Source organism: Protobothrops mucrosquamatus, unplaced genomic scaffold (genome assembly GCF_001527695.2).
Source record: "Protobothrops mucrosquamatus isolate PMUCROS unplaced genomic scaffold, P.Mucros_1.0 scaffold970, whole genome shotgun sequence".
In the NCBI taxonomy this organism is placed as follows: Eukaryota; Metazoa; Chordata; class Lepidosauria; order Squamata; family Viperidae; genus Protobothrops; species Protobothrops mucrosquamatus.
In genome coordinates this window covers 144,013-165,010 of record NW_015387213.1, presented here as the reverse complement: position 1 = coordinate 165,010, position 20,998 = coordinate 144,013, and the positions used below count along the sequence as shown (strand labels likewise).

The window sequence follows — 20,998 nt, the reverse complement described above, 5'->3', positions numbered from 1 at the left end:
AACCAAATGCAACACATGGAACTTAGTCTGAGTTGAACTTGACCAGGGGTCTGCAACCTTGACAACTTTAAGACTTGTGGACTTCAGCTCCCAGAATTCCTCAGCCAGCTATGCTGGCTGAGGAATTCTGGGAGCTGAAGTCCACAAGTCTTAAAGTTGTCAAGGTTGCAGACCCCTGAACTAGAATGCTCATCTTCATTTTCTTTCAATTTCCATTTTCAAAACGTTAAAGGCAAGATGAAAGCACAAAACCATTATTTTAAAATGTTTGTTAAATTTCAAAAATAAAAAGTTAAAATAAAAAATTAGAACAGAAAGGGAAAAAATAGGGAAGGGAGCAGACTGTAACATTTTCTTTCCCTAGGGCCTAGGCCAGGGGTAGGCAACCTTGGCTCTTTTATGACTCGTGGACTTCAACTCCCAGAATTCCTGAGCCAGCCATGCTGAGGGGAAAGGGAGAGGTTTCCAAGCTGAGCCATGCGGGCTCAGGAATTCTGGGAGTTGAAGTCCACGAGTCATAAAAGAGCCAAGGTTGCCTACCCCTGGCCTAGGGGCAATAAAGGGGGAAGCACCAAGCACTAAGCACTAAGGCAAACAACAGGGACCGCAGCCTCACGGACAGACAATTGCTACGGTTTTTATTGTTTTATTTTTATTGTTGCAATAGAAAGTGGCCTTTTGAAGCAGGAATTCCTACAAAAGCACCTTAAAACTCTGTTCTTAATATGAGACAAGGATCAGGCTCAAGGTCTTGACTTAAAACCAAGTTAGAAAATGATAGGGAAATTCTAAGGCTGGGCAGCCTGTTTTCCTCCACCTCTTGAAACCGCAGCCCTGAGGTTAGTAGCAGAGCTACCTCAGCTCCTTCCAGAGCAGAATGTTGTCATGCATCCATCCTGCCTCATCCACAGGCCGCTTGCACACACCATCTTCCACTGAGGGCCCATCCATAGTTTCCCAACGCCACTTTCCAACTTTTTTTTGTGGCCACAGAAAATCCATGAAACAGAGAGGAAGGTGGCACAACACCTTTTGAATGGTGCTGCTGTTTTTCTGCGCCTGAAAACACCCCAAGGTAATATCTGTGTACCTTTAGTTAGTCTCATAATTTTTTTCTGATCTCTTCCTAAAAGAGATTGACAGAAGATACGTGTTGTCGCTCACCCCAAATGTTCTTGGCTGAATCCCAAGAAATTTCTGTAACAAGGGTGCTGTCTCCAACATGTTTTCCACTACTGGTTATAGCTTCTGTGGTGTAGCATCTATGAGTGTTGCTGAGTAAGTAGGAGTTAGGAAAACAAAGGTTCATGTCACATCATTTGTAAGTTTTCAGCTGGTCAGTTTAGCTAGAATTCCAACCTTACTATCATTCCTAAGGATCTAAAAAGCAAATTGCAAGAAATATATTTGTAGTTTCCTTTCTTCCGTTCAACCTATTATGTCCATTTCATAAATAAGGTTCTATCCATTCACACTTAGACTGCAGTCTTATGCCAGAGAGTATGTTCTTTGTAAGCATATACATAAACTTACATTGTTACTTTTGAATTAAGAATCTTTAAATTAAGGTTAATATCAGCTCTTTGAGGTGGGCCTGGTCAAGACACAGATACCACCAGGGATACAAAAATGTTTGCCTAATTTCTATGCTACCCATCTCACTCATATAGAGACTTTGGGCAGCCTACAATATAATAAAAGATAAAGAATGCTGGAAAACAATTAAAATTAGTAAACTTGAATAGATTCAATTTCTATGTTGTAGGATATATTCACAAGACCTTAAAAGGCTAGTAGCAGCCTTTCCTTCTGTCTCCTCTCATACCAACCGGAATGAAAATGGGGTTATTTTGAATCTTTGTCTCCTGGTCTCCCTCTTTCTAGGATTGAGCTGTCATTTGTTTTCTTTAAACCACTCTCCCAGCAGATCCTGCATACGTCTGTCAAGACTAGCTTCACACTCCTTTTCATTTCATAGTAGCTCTGCTCTCTAGATTCTATGTTCCATCTTCTGCCTGGATTGAAGGACATCTTTGAAGTTTTTACTGGGATGGAACTGGTCTAAAATATTTCTGTACTGAATAGTTGGTACTTCAAACTAAATGAAAGACCAGGAGGACTGTCCATATTAAGGGGGATTGTTCCTATTGACCTGGATATCTTTGGACCACCAGTCTCTGCCCCAGATAGCCCAGCACTCACCTATGTCACTGCCTGTAGCATAGAACTTAATTCTTTTCCCCCAGAGTTTTTCATCAAGTATTCTCTTCCCGTTGAGGATAGACAGATGATTCTGTTTGGACAGAGCATTGTTACAGTGAAGGAAGTGTCCCAATCCCTCCCTTACCAGATCACTCTTTCTGTAGTGTGCAGCTTTCAACACAACACTTTTTGGGCAATACCAAACATAAAATTTTGATTTTATTATGTTAAAAAAGCACAGTAAGTTGAAACAGGTTTGATTGCAACCATTGAGTCAATAGCTCCCAAGCATTGAGTGACTTTCTTATATTTACATGTGTGTCAAAGAAGCAGCAATAGAGAATGAATCAAAAAGCAAAATTAAAGTCTGTTAAACTTGAGATTTGCTGCAGAAGCAAATGGTACAGGGTAGGTCAGAAAAGAATGATTTCCAGATGAAAAGCAAAACTCTCCTTTTCAAGATCAGGCTGAAAGAAAAAGTAAGTCAAAATAGAGCCATACAAACCAGATATCTGTATTGACTAAGACAGGAATGGCGAAAGATGTGGTGGTGATTCAGCTTTATATATTGCCAAGCAATTTCCCCTCCATGCCTTTTAAAATTACATTACAATATTGCATTTGTAGCAGTTATCCTTTCTTTTATGTTGTAACTTTCTACTAAAATGCTTTAAAGAAAAAAAAATAGCCTTCTCAAATTTTTCATAGCTGTATTTTTAAGGGCATAAAAGGGAAATCTGCTATACAATACATTTCACATGTACACATGTACACTTTTTTAAAAAAAGTATAAATGTATTTTGTCATATATGCTCTTTCCAAAGTATTTTTAAGGTGCTGATGAAGATATCTGTTCTTAACATCTGGCAAATGATTGATAAGAGCCTGTCTGAATGGGAAACATGGTGAGGACCCTTCTCCACAAAAGAGTTAGGGCTACCCATCCAACTTTTAGCTGGCAGATATGATGCCTACCTAAAATATGCTGTCATTTGTGGAAACTAAATGTACATAGGAATGATGGAAAATAGTACTTTTTTTTTTTACAGTGTATAGGACATGTTAAGACAAGGATTGGGAGACTGGTGAATTACCTCAGCTTTGTTCCCCTACCCATCTCCAACAAGAGTCATCAGCCAGTACAAAAACATGGATTTAACCAGCTGTCAAAATCCACTGTGGTTTTGTGCAAATGTTTCCTATAGCAGTGGTTCTCAACCTGTGGGTCGGGACCCCATTTGGGGTCGATCGACCATTTCACGGGGGTCGCCAAGCAAGGCTGTCCGCCATTTTCCCCCCCTTTTCCGGCAGGTGCCTTACCTCCCTTGGGCTGGGCCAGCTGGTGGTCGGCCTGCTCCGTCTCTGCCGCTTGCCAGCTACGCCTTGGCCGGCGCAGGGGGCGAAACCACGCATGTGCGGCGCTCCCGGGCAGGGAAAGTCCTCGACTTACGACCGGTTTAGTCCTCGACTTACGACCGGTTTAGTCCTCGACTTACGACCGGTTTAGTCCTCGGCTTACGACCGGTTGGGGTCGTGGCATTAAAAAGGTTGAGAACCACTGTCCTATAGAATCCAAAGGAAGCCCAACAATCAACTTTAATTGGATTCCTTTTGGACACAGAACCCAGCAATTCTAGAAGAGCATTAACAGCAGTCAAAACAGCAACTGGCAGGTTAAGGGAGTCATCAGAAACATAGCTGGCTCACTGTTTCCAAGCAACCTCGACTTCCTGGCCACCTCCAGTTATTAAATACTGTTCAGATTGATCAAGGTCTCTAAGTTGGGGATTGGCTCAGAGATCTGGCAGATACAGGGGAAGAGCTTAGTCTGAAAGAAAATGGACTCTCTGGATACCTGAGCAGCATAGCCCTGGAAGAACACTGATCTGAGGTGAGGAAGCCTGCCCTCTCTTCCCAACTGGTGGTTGGCTGATTCCAGAGATAGGGCAAAAGGTCACTTGACTTTGTCACCAACAGAGTACCCAATGAATGAAGCAATCATAGTGTATCTGTGGCAGAATCTGTCTTTGGATAAGAGAGAAAGTACAGTTTTAACCCTGCTACAATTTAAGAATAATTGAAGATCGCCTCAGGTATGACCTCGGGAATCAAATGAAGGCAGCTGAGGTTTAGGGGCAGGACTGTGCTGCAGTTGGGTGCAAATGAAGAAAGGCTCATCCTTTTTTTTTTTTGTTCTCCCATTGCACAACCTCTTGCAGTGTTTCTCAACCTCAACAACTTTGTGATTTGTGGACTTCAAGTCCCAGAATTCCTCAGCCAGCATGCTGGCTGGAGAATTCTGGGAGTTGAAGTCCACACATCTTAAAATTGCTGAGGTTGAGAAACACTGCCTAGAGAAAGGAAAGAAGCAAGCCTGGTTTGGGGTAAACACACAAGCCTGACATTTTGGGGATGAGACTAGGTAGCTGAGTTCTCCACCAATAGAAATGTGGCACTACTGTTTCCCCACTGCCATCTCAAACCTGAATTTAGGAACAACGTAAGTTGTTGAAGTCTTGTTTCTATGGCTCTTCAGTTATGACCACACTATATATGTAAGCCGTTTTAGGAATATCTTGAGCATCCTAATTCTACCTTAGTCTCCCCACCCCCACTCTTGACGTTTGAAGATTAGGTGTGTGAGATGTATTATAATGAGCTTTGGAGGAAGGGTCCACATGAACTGAAAAGGACATTTAGTCCCGTGCTCTCTAATTCTTGAGCATTAAAGATGTCTATATATAGCTCTCCATGTGGATGGCTGAAGGTAAGCCGCTTAAAATGTGGCAAGGAGTCAGATGATATCTGCAGTTGTGTTTCGGCTGATCAACAAAGCAATTAATAGCCAGTGATGTTTTTTGTGATAAGAAACATATTTGCAATGTTAGCAGATGAAATATATTTGCAAAGTGGAAAAACCAGCAAGCTGGTTCTGGTTTTGGAGCTCACCCTGGGTTTCCTTAATAATGTTGCCTGTTTGTTTGCATTATGAACTCAGATACTGGGACCTCTGAAACAACTTGTGGAATAGAATTGGGTTGAATATGCATATTACATTGGTTTGTGTCTATAACATAATTTGATTTGTTACACATTACACAATTACACTTTCTGTTTTGCATTGGCATATTTATTTTCTTAAATACTTGCTACCCAAAAAGAAGTAGGTTTGCCCTTCTAAAATACAGCTACTAGATCATCAGGTTTCCTAGAAGCAACGCTGGACTGCCCAGAGGTTCCAGCACCAGATGTTCCAACTGATGCCGGTGCCATGGCTGCAGAACTAGTTTCTCTTAGAACTGACTGGATCATCTCCATTTGGTATCTTCTGCGTGAATGTTTGTTGGAATAATAACAGCCCAGGATGGACACCAAAACAATGAAGGAACAGGCAACCAATATGACCATGGTGGCAGTGGAAAAGGGGAGATGAAACCCTGAAAGGAGAAGAAAATGATAATAACAATAATAATTATAATGATGATAACAATAATAATAATCACCTTGGGTGCAATCCCAAAATAACTGGAGCACCACTTGAACACCATTGGCATTGACAAATTCGCCATTAGTCAATTGCAGAAGGCGGCCTTACTAGGAACAGCTTCCATGCTGTGACGATATTTGTAATACCATTAAACATCCACATCTGCCTATCCCAGGTCCTTGGTAAGGACTCGATAGGTAGACAAAAATGCCAAATCCAGTCTGAACATCTGGCTGACTGTGCAATGATCAATAATAATAATAGAGTTGGAAGGGACCTTGGAGGTCTTCTAATCTAACCCCCTGTTCAGGCAGGAAACCCTATACCAGGGGTCCCCAACCTTGGCCACGTTATGACTTGTGGACTTCTACTCCCAGAATTCCTCAGCCAGCATGGCTGGCTGAGGAATTCTGGGAGTTGAAGTCCACAAGTCATAACGTGGCCAAGGTTGGGGACCTCTGCCCTATACCATTTCAGACAAATGGTTGCAAAGACAGAATGGAAGGTCAGAATGGCAAATCACAGGAAAGATGACAAACTGAATCATTACCAATATATCAGCTAGAAAACCCAGTGCCTCCTAGACCCCTTCATTCTCCCAAGCTTTTTAGAAGGCTGGCTGGAAATCCTATCAGATCCAAAGAGCTCTCTTCATTTCCACTCCAAACTGAGGCGCCTCCTGCTACTCAGTACCAAATGTACGCTGCAGAGGTCCCAGCGCACACTTAGGCACTGATCTTCGGGTTCAAACACAGGTTCTCTGATTAAACCAAGGCTCCAAAGAAAATCTTGGCATTTTTTACACAGAGGGAATGTTTGCTGTGTAGATAATATCTGATCTAATGCAAATGTCATGCGGCAACCGGTAACTGTACGGTATATGAACACAGCTGTGGCTTTCTCTTCGACTATCTCTTTAGATTTGAAAGGCCATTGAAAAAAAAATAGTCTATTGGAACAGCTTTTCCTGCCCTGGTATTGGTTGCTTTCCCCATTTGCACCTAACCAGAGTACAGACATGCCCTGGCAATAGATCTTTTGGGTGGTGTGCCCATGATTTTGCCCTCATTTATCAGCAAGACAGGCTGAAGTGGCCCTTAGCTGCATCAGTATTAACATAGTGCTTCCTTATTTTGATGCAGTCCAAAGGCAGCTTTCAAGTGAAGAGACCCCTTGAAGGAAAATCAGATGATGGACACTGAGAACAGACAAAATAGAGGCAGGAAAAGGATTCACAATGGGAACAGCAAATTTCACTCAGGTAAAATTTTCTGCTGAAAACTTTAATTTGGCAAAGAGGAAAAGCCCTGGGATCCGACATGTACCTCCTTTGGAGAACACCAAGCTGAGACTATATAAAGGATTTGCGCCTTCGTGCATCAGAAATACATTATTATTACAGAAAGTGCCAGAATCTGTACTTTGATCAACAATCCTTCATAGCTGAGCCATTTGTCAATTATAAGATTTTGTAACAAAGTCCTGGTTCAAATATCATGTATCCAATTAAGCCTAATCTAGCTATGAAATCTTATACCATAATAAATTAGTTAAAAGAATTCCCAAGACCATTTTGCTCTTTGCTACAAAAAGCTTACTTCTCTGGATAAAGGAAATGTTGACTTTGCATTATTGCCTATAGATTAGAAGGAAAACCCATCCTTAGGGAAAAAACAAACAAACCCTGACACAGCTACTGGTCTCTCAAGAATCACAAGTGGAATTCAATATTTGCAGACAGCTTTACAAAACAAGTTGGTTGATAATTAAAGGCTTACTCTCCCTGACAATTATGTTTACTGCCATTTCTTACAGACATGCAGCATAAAAATGAGTGATATGTTTAACTCTACTGACACCAGAGCCACTGGCCACCGCAGCAGGAAGGAAGAAATGTGCTGTTGCCATCAACAATTGCTCTGTAAAACACATTGTCATATCCATGGCTTCAGTTCTGTCCCACCTCCTGCCCCAAATCTCAACCCATCGAAAAATTGAAAAATGTGGTATCCTCACTGGTGTCATCTTCTTTCATTCCTTCTTTCCTCATGATAACATTCACCATCTGGTTCAGAGATTGTTTAGCAGCATGAGATGTGACGGGCACAGCAGGAACAGAATTGGTCACAATGGACATCAGCTTCAAGGTCCTGGAACCGTTCTGCTCCAGAGAGGTGTGAGGCTGCTCCCCTTTCAGTTCAATGGGACCAAGTTTGAGATCTCCTTCTCCAAGTGTTCCTGGAAGGAGGCAAATAAAGGCTTGGAACTCAACCCTGCAGTCCTATATATTATTACCACACTGTCTTACGCAATGCGATTCAATTTCTCCATGCTGTTCTTTTCATTTTACTTGGGATACATATGACATGATTGGTATAGAGATTTGGTAAGAAAAATACATGTTATGGACTTTAGAATTCCTCTATTAGCCTGAACTTTGCTAATGTAGAAGAACAAACAGGCTGCTTCTACTTAGACAGGTGCCAAACAGGGCCAGTAAATAAAGCATCGTTTTGCTGAACTTTTAAACAACAAACATTAAGCTCAAGGATTATCCTGCAAAGTGGATATTGTTTATTAAATTTATATACTGGACTCTTGGAGATCTTGGAGTCTCTACTAATAATTAAAAAAAAAAAACCAAAGGAAAAGAAAAAACAGTAACCAATAATCCCAGATGGCAATATCTTCATTAAACCCAAATGTCCTCTGAAAAATGTCCTGAGCTCTGTTTTTGCCAGCCTCTGGAAAGCTATCATAGAGGGACCTAATCTTGTTTCCAGGAGGCTATTTCCAAATATAGGGACCATTATCAGGGTCTCTTGCCCATGAAAGTTGCTCTAGGATAACCACATTGGATGGGTTAATTCTGGTTGGAGAAGAGATATCTGGCACCAAGTTATAAAGGTTTATAAATTAAAACCAGCAATTTCAGGACCTCTATTTTTCCCCCTACTCATTGTCCAGGTATTATTGCTTCTAGCACTATAGTTTCGCAGAGCTCCTCAGAAAACCAAAGGACATGCTCGGACTGACCAACAGAGACTGGCACCCAAGACGCAATCCTGTCAAGGGCCCAAATCTCCTCCTGGCACCAGAGGCCAAAGTGGGGTCATGGATCAGATCCACCAGATGCCTGAGATGGAGCATTCTAATAGGGAATGGGAGATCACACCACCTCTGCTCTGCGGCTGTCTCCTTTTTCTTCTTTTGCTGCCACAGCCAGTATGAGATGCACAACAGGAGCAATCAACCCCTTCGTGAGAGCTCCAGGTTGCAGTGGCGTGATCGTAGGAGCATGCCTTGTTGAGATGGTTTGCTGAGCCAACAGGTACTGCCTTCAAGTGGCAGATGAGGTAGATCTAAAAGAATCAGAATAGATACAGTATTAGCTAGTAACTTAGAGTCTTGTATTTGGGATAAGATACAGAAGAATCCATGGTAATCCCTTATACCAAAGCATCTGCTATTATTGGCATAATAATAGGCATCTGTTGTGATGCATAAGGAGGACTCACTCCATTTTAATACCTCCCCTCAATATAGGCAGTGCCAAAATTAAATTAGAAGGATGGCTTTATTCCTCACCTTTTAAAGATGATATCATATCTATATATATATGCGCTTAAGATTTTCCACCCCAACTCATACCCCAACTCACTAATCAAGTATACTACCCCTATATTTAGAAATTCAACTTCCATTTCTTCCCATCCTCTATCTTAACCTGATTGTTGGAGGCTCCAATGAAGGTAAATGTATCCAGTTGGAAACGGAGAAACCCATCTTCTCTCATGGCAAGAAAATGGGAGCCACTGTGCAGCCCATCTACAAAGCATCTGCAGAGTAGACAGAAACAACATGAATGGGCTCATTTTCCTTTCCTAGGTTATCAATACTTCTAATTATGGCTTTCTGTGTGTTTGTCAATAGTATGGCAATGATGAGCACAACTGCAAGCTGGGAGATTTTAAGTCAGAAACTCTCTCTTAAGTCCAACCCGCATCACAGGATTGTTGTTGTGGGGAAATGTCCATTGGGTGGACCAGACCTTGATAAACACCACGTGGATGGATAAAAGTACTTTTACCGAAATTGGCTACAACAACAGAATCTTGCAAGTCTGATTGTGCTGTACCCTCCTTCCTTTTTTTATAGTTCAGTGAATTATGGGAGGTGCCTGAGCCACTGCTGAATGTTATTTAGACATTGTTGAGTTTAAAAATGTTTAGGCCCTTTTGCTTAGGAAACAGCACGTGCATATCTCCATCAAGGTCATGTTCTTTGCTATCTATTGGAAAATAGGAGGAGGGAACATTATGTAAGCTAGTTGTACTAGAAGTGGTAGACTTCTAGATCTAAATCTAAATAGAATAACAGAGTTGGAAGAGACCTTGGAGGTCTTCTAAAGTCTAACCCACTGCTTTACTTTAGAAAGACGCTTTACTTTGAGAAGCAGGAAATCGTTGCCATTTTATTTTAGAAACAAAAGCAATTTCCTCCAAATTCGAGTTTGAGTTGACATGATGATGAAATAGTGGCCAGCTTCTTTCATCATGCTAAACCACAACATCATTCTATGGCTTAGACACTTCAGTGGGTTAAAGGAAGGGTTGGTAGTGGAGGTTCATTTTAGGGGTGGTAAACAATAAATAGCCATGGTTTCTACAGTCTCCCTGCAGTTCCCAAAGTGCTGCTCCCTTCTAACTGCTTTTCTCTCAGGTTTAGTCTGAGAAGAGACAAGAAGAAAAAGAAGAACTCTCTATCTTTGGACACAGTCCAACTCAGAATAGATCTGCTCTCCAGCAGCCACTTTGGGACACCTATAGGCTTTTTATACAGGGTGCAAATGTGCGAAAAGTTATGGGTCCTTCCAATGGTAACAATTATAGGCCGTCAAGTTCTCAACCGCTGACTTGACCAAACATTCTGCTTTCTCAGCTATTTTAGTCCCCAAGTGGGGTAGTCCCCACTCAGTTACAAGGAAATAACTGAACAGCATTTACCCTCCAAGTCCAATGAGTTTCCTTTCGCATATATAGGAACTTGGTTATAGATGCTTACTTCTACTAAGAAACATGAGGCTATTTGTAAAGATAATGACTACTGCATCTCATTCTGCTGTGCCCAAACTCTCAGACACTTACCCATGATTTGTGATGACCTCATATTTCACCGAGGATTCTGCACTTGGGCGAGCGACACATTCATCCACGTAGATTCTCAGTGGTACATGGTTATCCTTTCTTACTGATGCCTGGATGTTGATGAAGTCCCCAAGATAGTAAGTAGGGTCAGACATTGGTTGTGACCAGCTACCTGAAAAACAATATATTAATAGAAGATCATCAATATCACAGATAAGCAACCTGTAGCCTACCCCAAAATCTTTTTTTTTCTTAATAATTTCTCAAGCTTCTCCTTTGCCCGATGCAAGTTTCAGTGATATGGATTTACTGTTTTACATACTCTTTAAAATACTCATTAGGGATTTAAAAATAGCTATCTATTAGATTTACTTAATACAGGTAGTCTTTGACTTACAACAGTTCATTTAGTGACTGTTTGAAGTTACAACGGCACTGAAAAAAAGTGAATTTAGACCATTATTCACACTTATGACCGTTGCAGCATCCCCACGGTCACGTGATCAAAATTCGGATGCTTGGTGCCGTTGACTCACATTTATGACGGTTGCAGTGTCCCAGGGTCATGTGACCACCTTTTGCAACCTTCTGACAAGCAAAGTCAATGGGGAAGCCAGATTCACTTAATAACCATGTTACCAATTTAACAACTGCAACAATTCACTTAACAACTATGGCAAGAAAAGTCATAAAATGGGGGAAAATTCACTTAACACCTGCCTTACTTAGCAATAAAAAATTTGGACTCGGTTGTGGTGGTAAGTTGAGGACCACCTGAACCACAACTTCTATATAAGTCAATGGAAACTGTATTCAACTTGATTAGCACACTCACTGTCATAGACTTCCAGGGCAAACACCAGGCTCTGATGGTCCACCACGGTAGAACTGAAAGGGACCCAAGTAGGACGGAGTCGAAGGGAAGAGACGTTCCACGACCTAAATTTAGACACCATGTTTATCTAGTCACATCCTTTTTGCTTTCCAGAAGATCATCTTCACTGTATGAAATGCTTTATGTTGCCCAGAGGAACATCGACAGGACCATCTGGGAGTCTGAAATCCCAGGGCTGAAGAGGTTTAATTGCTCTTCTCTCCAACTGTCTTTAGTGGACCTTACCCTGATGGAGGTAAGAACAACTGCTACTTGGCAAAGGAGATGTTGCCCTTACTCTCTTTGCTATCCTCTATACCAGGGGTAGGCAACCTTGACTCTTTTATGACTCGTGGACTACAACTCCTAGAATTCCTGAGCCAGCCATGCGGACTCAGGAATTCTGGGAGCTGAAGTCCACGAGTCATAAAAGAGCCAAGGTTGCCTACCCCTGCTCTATACCATGACTGGGGAATTCTGGGAATTGAAGTCCACATATCTTCAAGATGCCCAGGTTGAGAAACACTGCTCTATACTTTGCTTCAGGGTAATATTTGCAATACAAAAAATAAGCAATAATGTGCTTTTAGCATACAACAACAGCAGCGTCATGGGGTCAAGAGGTAGAGTTGAGCTTGTCAAGTAATTTCAGCATAAGACTCTCAGATACACTCTCTCCGATTTTTCCAAATGCATTTGCAAAACTCTATGATTATACTTTTCTTATTTTTCTCCCCATTGCGTTTTACCACAAGGAAGTTTTTTCATTACCAGTTGACTTATTTATGTCTATTAATCATATGTGTTATGTTCCCCTTTGATTTCTTTGGATATTACAAATTTAAATTCTATGCCTTCTGGGCTTTAAGAAAATAAACCCAAAGCTCCATCTTCACCTAGCTCCTGCCTACCTAGCAGTTGGAAAGCATGCAAATGCGAGTAGATAAATAGATGCCACTTTGGTGGGGAGGAAACAGTGCTGCATGATATCATGCTGGTGTTCTGTCCCAGCCTACATGAGTCCTTGTTACGCTCACAAGGAGAAACCCCTCTTCCAACAAACAGGCTGGAACCACAGGAAAAAAACAATCCCCTTTTATTATTCATAGACCTGAGTCAATGTCCAAGGCAAACAAACACAGTTCACAGAAACTCGATCCTCAACACGAACGGTTGCCTTTGGCAACCAGCACCTCCCATACCTTCCCTTTTATTATGCAGCTAAGGCGTGGCTTCCTAATGCCTTCTCCTTTGCCTTTGGAGCCGCCCCATTGCATTCCTCTGTCCTACTCTCTTTTCTTGCCAGCATTTTTGTGCATCCTGAATATCTCCCAGCTGTGATTCATCACTGTCCAACTCAGACTCTCAGCACAGCTGTGTCTCAGCCTGAGTGCGAGTAGAAGGCCAGGCTCCTTGTCAGACTGTAACTCTTGGAGCTCCTCAGAGCCTTCCTCTGACTCTGATGTCACTCCAGGCCCCTCCTCCTCCTCCTCTGATTCCTCTGATTCAGCTGCTGGATCCACTGGCTGGTGAGGAATCACAACAGCTGGCCTCATTGCCACAGAAACATCTTTGGACAGCATTGGCTCACAAACCCTTCAAACATAGATGAGTGCCGCCCCTTATAGTCAGCAACGACTAGTGGAGTAAAATCCGCAGGGACTCCTTTCTTTCCTTTCCTTCCTTTCCTTCAGGAATAATACTGTTAAACCTTCCCTGAAAAGGAATTCTGAGCAAAAAGGCTGAAACTCTCTAAAAAAAACAACAACCCTGATTTAATACTGTATCCTTCAGGGATCTATGATTAGCTGGATTGTGAGGCCCTGTGAACAAACACTCATGCCCTGGTCATCTTGACTGGATTACTGCAATGCATGATACTTGGGGCTACTCTTGAAGACTATTTGGATGCAGAACTGCTACAGAATCCAGCTGCATGGACAGTTCTGGGAGCCCCTAGTGTTGCACATAGAGCGCTGCTGTTGTGAGAGCTGCATTGATTACCAGTTTGCTTCCAGGTCCAATTCAAGGTGTTGGTTATTACCTTTAAAGCCATTTATGGCACGGGTCCAGAGTATCTGAGGAGCCATCTAACCCCAATGAGACTGGCTTGCCTCAGTTGCTCTAGTGCAGGGGTAGGCAACCTTGGCTCTTTTATGACTTATGGACTTCAACTCCCAGAATTCCTGAGCCAGCTTGGCTTGGCTGGCTCAGGAATTCTGGGAGTTGAAGTCCACAAGTCATAAAAGAGCCAAGGTTGCTTACCCCTCCTCTAGTGGAAGAGTCCTGTTGCAGAACCCATCCACTAAAGAATTCCAGCTGGCAGGGCAAGAAGAAGACTCTTTTTCACTGTTGCCTCTGCCCTATGGAGCATACTACCACTGGAAGTGAGAATTGCTCCCACGCTTTTGGCCTTCCAAAAGGGTATCAAAACCTGGTTTGCCAATTGGCTTGGGGGCCCAAAGGGGAAGCCGTCACTGATGGAGATGATTGACAGGGTAAGATCCTTGCTGTTTGTCCCTTTGGTTCTACTTTTACATATAGTTTTTAAAACTTTAATTGTTTTTATATTTATCTTTTTACCGTCTGTAAGCTGCCCAGAGTCACCTTATAGTTGACAGGGGCAGTATATAAGTTTAATATAAAAAAAGAACATTATATACTTTCCTAAAAGGAAAGATGTAGTTAAGTGCAAATCCAATTCAAATTAATTCTCAGAGCTCAGGATACTGGTAGCAATAATGCCACTTCTGATACTATAAGAGACTTTCTATGTATGTAGCTTGTTGGTCTGCTTTAAATAGATAACAAATAACAAAAGATGGATTCCCACATTTCAACATTCAAGACTCAGTCTATAAAAACATAGAGAAATAATTATAACTGATTATAATTATAACTATCTCTCTTTTTTCACCTGCATGTTATTCCATGACTTACCTAGGATAGAAACAGTTTATAGCATGAGAGAATGGATTGGTCCTGATCACCCCATCTGGAGCAGAAGGCACATAGTGGAGAGTGTTCTTATAATGGATGCTCCCTGGAAGAAGCTATCGGGACAAATAAAACATATGCAGAAGCTCATTTTAAGGTTATATTCCAAGATGACCAAGGGCCTTTCCCCACTGCTGAATTAAAGTGCCATTTGCCCATCCTTGAATAAATGAGCATGAACTCAATAGGATATAGCTGTCCCTACCTGCTCATCCTTATCCCATGTTTAATGCCTCTATTCTGCTCATGGGTGAACAGAATAGTATTATTTGGATATTGCATAATTTTGTTCCAGCATTCTGTTAAGTTGGGAAGAATGAAAAGAAATCCCAACAGACTGCAAATAATCAAAAAAATGTCCAAGGCTACTAAGATTGTGTAAACAGATTCTTCTGTTTTCAGGGGGGAAAAATCAATGAAATTATGTGAATCTTATTAAGTAGCTCACTCTTGCCAATAATCAAGGCCAAGACTATAGCTTCATCCCAAGAAATGACATCTGTAGTTGGGTAGAGGGTGATGAGTAACTTCAGTAATGTTAGATATTTTGGAGTAACTTCAGTAATCTATTAATAAATTAAGAAATGGGGTGCAAATTTCTCTTCATCAAAAACTTTGTAACTGAATATAAGGACAATTTGTTTACCCTCACCAAACTGATCCAGCAAATGATGAAAATGAAGATATATGATATAGCAGAAGAATCCGAGAAGAGAAATAACTTTCAAAATGCCCAAAGCTTATAAACAAGCAGATCATTACTTTCCAGAAAAGAAATTACAAATGAAAAAAATGACATAATTTAAAAAGTTCAAATAAAAAAGAACACAAGGAAAAAGTTAAAACAAAACAAAACAAAACAAAAGTAGATATGTTAAACAGCTTTATCTAATGCCAAATTTTAGATTTTATCTGTAGTTTGTTATTTGGATCTTTTGGCCAGAAATAAAACTAAATGAAAATGAAATAAAACTACCTTTGAAGAAATGTATATATTGTGCTATGCTTGTAAGTACCATTTATTACTGATACCATCCCAATACTAGTATCTGCACCTGTAGAACATATCCAACAATTGTTGCGAAATAATTTTCAAGACACAATTTCCCATGAGTTCAAATCATGGGAAAGCAATCATTTCGTTCTATTATGCACAAGTCAGGAGATACTTGGAATGCTGTGTTTGGGCACCACAATTCGAAAATGACAATGACACCTTGAAACAATTTCAGAAAAGTGCAACCAAGATGATGATATGGAAGTCAGGCTCTATAAGATGTAATTAAATTATCTGGGTATGTCTTGCCTATAGAAGAAATTATTAAAGATATGATGGCAGTCTCCAAATACATGAAGATTGTTGCATAGAAGCAGAAGTGAATTGATGGCAGAATCATATCCAAAGGGTTAAAATAGTAAGGAAGGAGGTTCAGGATAGACCTCCAGAGATCTAGTGGTTCTGTCATTCTACTGCTATTATCCAGAGGGGTACTTGCCTTCCTGAGTAGTATTATTGCAAAGACCTCTATAATTAAACTATTCACAAAATTCCAAACATGGTGCTATCTTACGTGTCTGATGGCTCCACAAGCAAAGAGAGGATATTCCAGCAGGAGAACATTTGTATGTACAGCTGTCACTGTACAGTCAGTTCCCAGAATCAGCTCATTGGCATTAACCATCACACCAGTCCCAAAGAGATTCACAGGAACGGTGATCACTAGATGCGAGCTTCCACAGGACACCGAAACTGCAGAAGATATAAGAAAGGGTCAGGCTAGAGCAACCTGTAGCACACTGTTTCTCAACCTTGACAATTTTAAGGCATGTGGACTTCAACTCCAAGAATTCCACAGCCAGCAATGCTGGCTGTGGAATTCTGGGAGTTGAAGTCCACATGCCTTAAAATTGTCAAGGTTGAGAAACACTGCTAGCAGCATATTTTTCCACATGCAGGAACATGCAGGGGTTTTCATAAATGGTACCATTAAGCTCCTGAAAAGATGATGATGATGATGATGATGATGATGATAATAATAATAATAATAATAATAATAATAATAATAATAATAATAATAATAATAATAATAATAATAATAATTAAAAAAAGATGAAGAATCCAGAGGATCAAATCAGAGCTCCAATCAATTGAGATTATCATTATACACATTACATAAGATGCCTCCAAGAAGTCAAGAGCAAGACATAAAGACCTCATTTGTTGTTGGTTCTCACCAATTAGCTTCAGAGCTGCTCTTATATCTGGCAGAGTAACTAGTCAACTCAGAGAGTAGATAATGGGGAGAGTGAGGGCAGCCACTGAGACCAAGAGAGGGTTGTGGCTGGTCTGAAGCCCTTATGTCATGTCTACTACCATTGGAAGTGTATTGTTCTAACACCTTCTAACCTTTGTAACCATCAGCCTTATTTGTTAAGCCTCTGCTTAAAAGTCAGAGTGTCTAGGAAGCTTTTCAATCATCCCTCATTCCTTTTTAATAAAACCAACAAATAACTGAACCAATCACATATTCAAAGCTTGTCCTATATTTAGGTGCACAGAAGCATCAACTTCAGATGAAGTAACTATTCAAGCAGACAATTAGGATCAAACTCTTTGTTACATCTAAGCCACCAAGGTATTTAGGGTACTTGACAGCCCTCTCAAGCTATTTTGTGGCTCTGTTCACATGCCAGGTTGCTTTCCCAACCTTAACTAAACCACAACTTATTCAACTGACCCAACTGTCAACCTGAACTAATTACAATATATAAATCTAAAAGGGTAATTAGTAGTTTGTGGTCCTGGGAGTTCTGTAAATTTACCTTGCATGCATTTCTCCAATGCTCCCCTTCAACTGATACATTGGCTGAGTTCACACAACACTTTTAATTTGGTTTACCCTGTTTTCCAACACACAGAATATATTGATGTAGCTTACAACTGTACTTACAATTTCTGCAAAAAAAATCAAAAACTACTTTTTTGTATCTTTTTTTCTGTGTTTTTTCTTCCATTTTTAGCTTTCTCTTTTATTCATTCATACACACACACACACACACATACACACAGAGCTATTGCAATTAACCAGACAATGGTAGGAAAACAATCAGTATTTTACTTAGCAATTAAGAAACAAACTTTTCATCAAACATGGGCCTTGCCAGCAAACAGGCCAAGTTAAGTTACTTTTTCCTAGGAGCCCTTAACTCTTATGCTAAAGAATGTGCACATATAAACTGCCTATGTATGAGTCAATAGTGAAATCAGGCTATCTCCAGAAGTAACATTTGTTTTAATGTTGACCATTTAGGTTCCCTCTTATCAGTCATGAACTTATTTAACATTCCCTTTACTGTATCTAGAGATGACCTATTTGATACCATCTAAAGTCATTTTATAAATAAAACAGCTTGAGGCACATCTGGCCCTGGATTCTATTTTTTAAAAATCCTCTGTAGCTTTTTTTCCCCTGATTGGCCCAGTTTGGAAACCAAAAATTGGTGGACTGTCATTTGCTATCTGCAGATTATTTATATTTTTAGAAACTGCATATCCCCAACCACTATTACAGTTGAACTTCCATTTAAAAAGTTCCAGTAGATAAATTGAACTACATGTTTCTTTATATGTAACTCACAGATTTTATGCACGGTATCTGTTCATTTAAAAAAAGAAAAAAAGCTGCTTTCCTTAATTCTGTGCTAACAAACCTTCATGCAACTAAAGATTTTGCACAAGTTAATCTAATTAAGGGTCCTCCAACAAGACTTGTCTATTGATCTGAAAGCATACCAAATCTAGCAAAATGCCCAGAACTAAAAAACCATTGGGTTTTCTTTCTAATTCTGAGCCAAAGTCCCCACTTTGCCCCATTTTACAACTTGGTAAGATGTCCTAATAAATATACTTTCTCCCCATTCCCAGCACTGGTTCACTAGCCTAGTGAGTTGACTGGCTTGTATTGTGAATACATTAAAGGAACAAAGCTAATTCTTCCCTAACATCAAGTAATACACATCAGCTTTAATTAATCCCCTTTAAAATTGTTTTGTAATTAGAATTGCATCTTGGCAGATCTTTAATAACAGAAAACAACTTGTAATAAAAGAACATTTAAGCCTGGTCCTGTCTGGACTGAATACAAACCAAAAACAAATTACAATAGCTGGTTAAGGAGCAATCAATTAACCCTTCCTCCTTTTTTTATTTTCATTTCTCCAAGTTGTATTCCCTCTGTACATTTACCTGAGGAGTTCTGACTAGAAACACCAGTGATTAAAAGCAACAAAGCCCATATTCTTAGATGGTTCTCCATCGTTCACAGCAACTACTCAAGAATTCTCTCAGGTGGGAACCAAGTCCTGAGCCCTCTCATTGGCTTCATTTATAGCTCATGCAATACTCAGGTGCCTTGGCTTCTTCCAATGAAACTCTATAAGTCATTTCCTCTATTCTGAGAGAATTCAGAGGTGATATTCAGGCTGGGTTCACAGCCCTTTCTGGGATAAAACACAGGCCGCTTTTTGGTTAATTCATGTAATGTACTTAGTCAATAGCAATTCCACCATGTTGTACAAATACTCATACTAAGACTTTTTGAAGTCAGGAATAGACTTTGTAACCAAGGTTTATTGAAGGTTACAAGTTCTAGTTTCTGTTAATCCAAAATAGCAGCTATTCTGAATTCAGCATTCTAGTATGCTCAATAGACATATATGTTATAATATGTTGTAAGTAAACTCATAGACAGAACTAATAATTGCTTTGGCTTTGTTTACTCTGATATTTAAACTCAGCTGTTTGCTTGTTTAGCAGACCATGGTTAAAACAAACTATATCAAGCTCACTATGTGTTATAAGGAATAAAAGAGCTATAAATGGGAGAAACTATAACAGGTATTCAATGTAATTTATTTTCAAACAGTTGTCCATGCATTTTCAACTTGTTCAACTTTCAGCAATGTTGTGTGGTATTAAATACTGGGCCATCAGATAAGAATTAAATTCTTTACAATACTGCCAGCAGAATAATCTAGTGTTAATGGCAGTTCTCCTAGACCAGGCATGTCAAACTGCCGGCCCACAGGCCAGATGCGTTATGTCGAAACCGCATCCACCCCATTGCCGGCAATGGGGGAAAAGTCGCGATACGTTGCACGACATCACGTGATGTCGCGAGTTTGACATGCCTGTCCTAGTCCACCAGCATAGCACTTCTCTATCCAACTTTATAGGGAGAGAAGAGCAGATGGACTATAGAAAAGGGGACTGGAGAGGAGGGGGGACACATCCACATCTGCCTAAAACAGCTCATAAACACTATGATCTCACACATGAGAGATCTCATGAACTCACTTCCTATGTAATATGTGCAGAGGTATTAATTGAAACAACCCTTTTCCTGGGTAAATTATTTAAAAGGACATTGGGTTCTAATTTTAACCTCATTCTCTCTTACTCTGTTGATCTTTGAAATTTGCCAGTGAGAAGGCGATTTTAAATTTTTTTGGGGGGGGGAAATCCTTTAATGAGGTGGCCCGGTGTTCTGACTGAGAGACAGCACAGCACCAAGGTGACCCAGCTGTGAGACAGCCCAATGTCCCAGCTGAGAGCCTGGCAGCCCAGCTGAGAGACGGAGAGGTGGCAGGCACAGCAATCCAGCCTGGCAGCTGAGTGAAGGCGGTGAGGTGCAAATGGAGGCCACTGAGCAGAAGTGAAACAGAGCTAGGTGGCAGCAGACCAGTGGCTGAGAGCAGCACAGCAGATCCTGAGCAGCAGCAGTGCAGAGCTAAGTAGCAGAGGAACGGAGTGCCCAGAGCAGAGACTAAGAAGCAGCAGACCAGAAGCAGCTGAGAGCAGCGTGGCGGATCAGCAGTGGCTGACAGCAGCGTGGCAGATCTTTTTTCAACTTTTAAATTTCTTTTTAATTTTAAATTCCATGTTCAACGTTTAAATCTTTTTCAATTTTAAAATTCTTTCAATTTTTTTATAAAATTATTTTCAATTTTTTTTCAATTTTTCAATTTTCTTTTTAACTAAACATTTTAAAAAAGTTTACTTATTTTAATTCTTTAGAAATTTTTAAATTCTTATTTTTTTATTGAAAATTTTATAAAAGTTTTACAATATACCTCCCCCCCTCTCCCGAACCCACCCTTCCCCTCCCCCCTCCCTCCCCCCCTCCCAGAGCCAATCACAGGGTTAACAATACAATAACCATACTCTGTCTAACATTAATCACTATTAGATTAACAAATCTATAACATCCTTTAACTCTCTTTTAAACAAAC

The 20,998-nt window shown here is 40.4% G+C and overlaps 1 protein-coding gene across 1 annotated transcript; it reads right to left on the bottom strand.

Moving 5' to 3' along the window:
* Positions 1-5,379: 5,379 nt before the first annotated feature.
* Positions 5,380-19,023, bottom strand: LOC114922814 (zona pellucida sperm-binding protein 3-like). The gene is made up of 9 exons (XM_029284816.1): positions 18,954-19,023; positions 16,279-16,457; positions 14,651-14,763; positions 11,672-11,775; positions 10,837-11,008; positions 9,417-9,528; positions 8,868-9,051; positions 7,706-7,927; positions 5,380-5,639 (listed from the first exon to the last, which is right to left on the bottom strand). Exons 1-9 carry the CDS (start codon positions 19,021-19,023, stop codon positions 5,380-5,382), a joined length of 1,416 nt encoding a protein of 471 aa, XP_029140649.1.
* Between the last annotated feature and the right edge of the window lie 1,975 nt (positions 19,024-20,998).

What these genes read in the sequence shown, in the direction of transcription:
- LOC114922814 (XM_029284816.1), bottom strand. Translation starts at nt 19,023, where the DNA reads ATGGAGAACCATCTAAGAATATGGGCTTTGTTGCTTTTAATCACTGGT. An exon ending in TGCCCTGGAAGTCTATGACA is followed by an intron (nt 11,009 to 11,671) that starts GTGAGTGTGCTA and finishes ATTGTTTTTCAG; the next exon opens with GTAGCTGGTCACAACCAATG. An exon ending in TTGGAGCCTCCAACAATCAG is followed by an intron (nt 9,052 to 9,416) that starts GTTAAGATAGAG and finishes TGATTCTTTTAG; the next exon opens with ATCTACCTCATCTGCCACTT.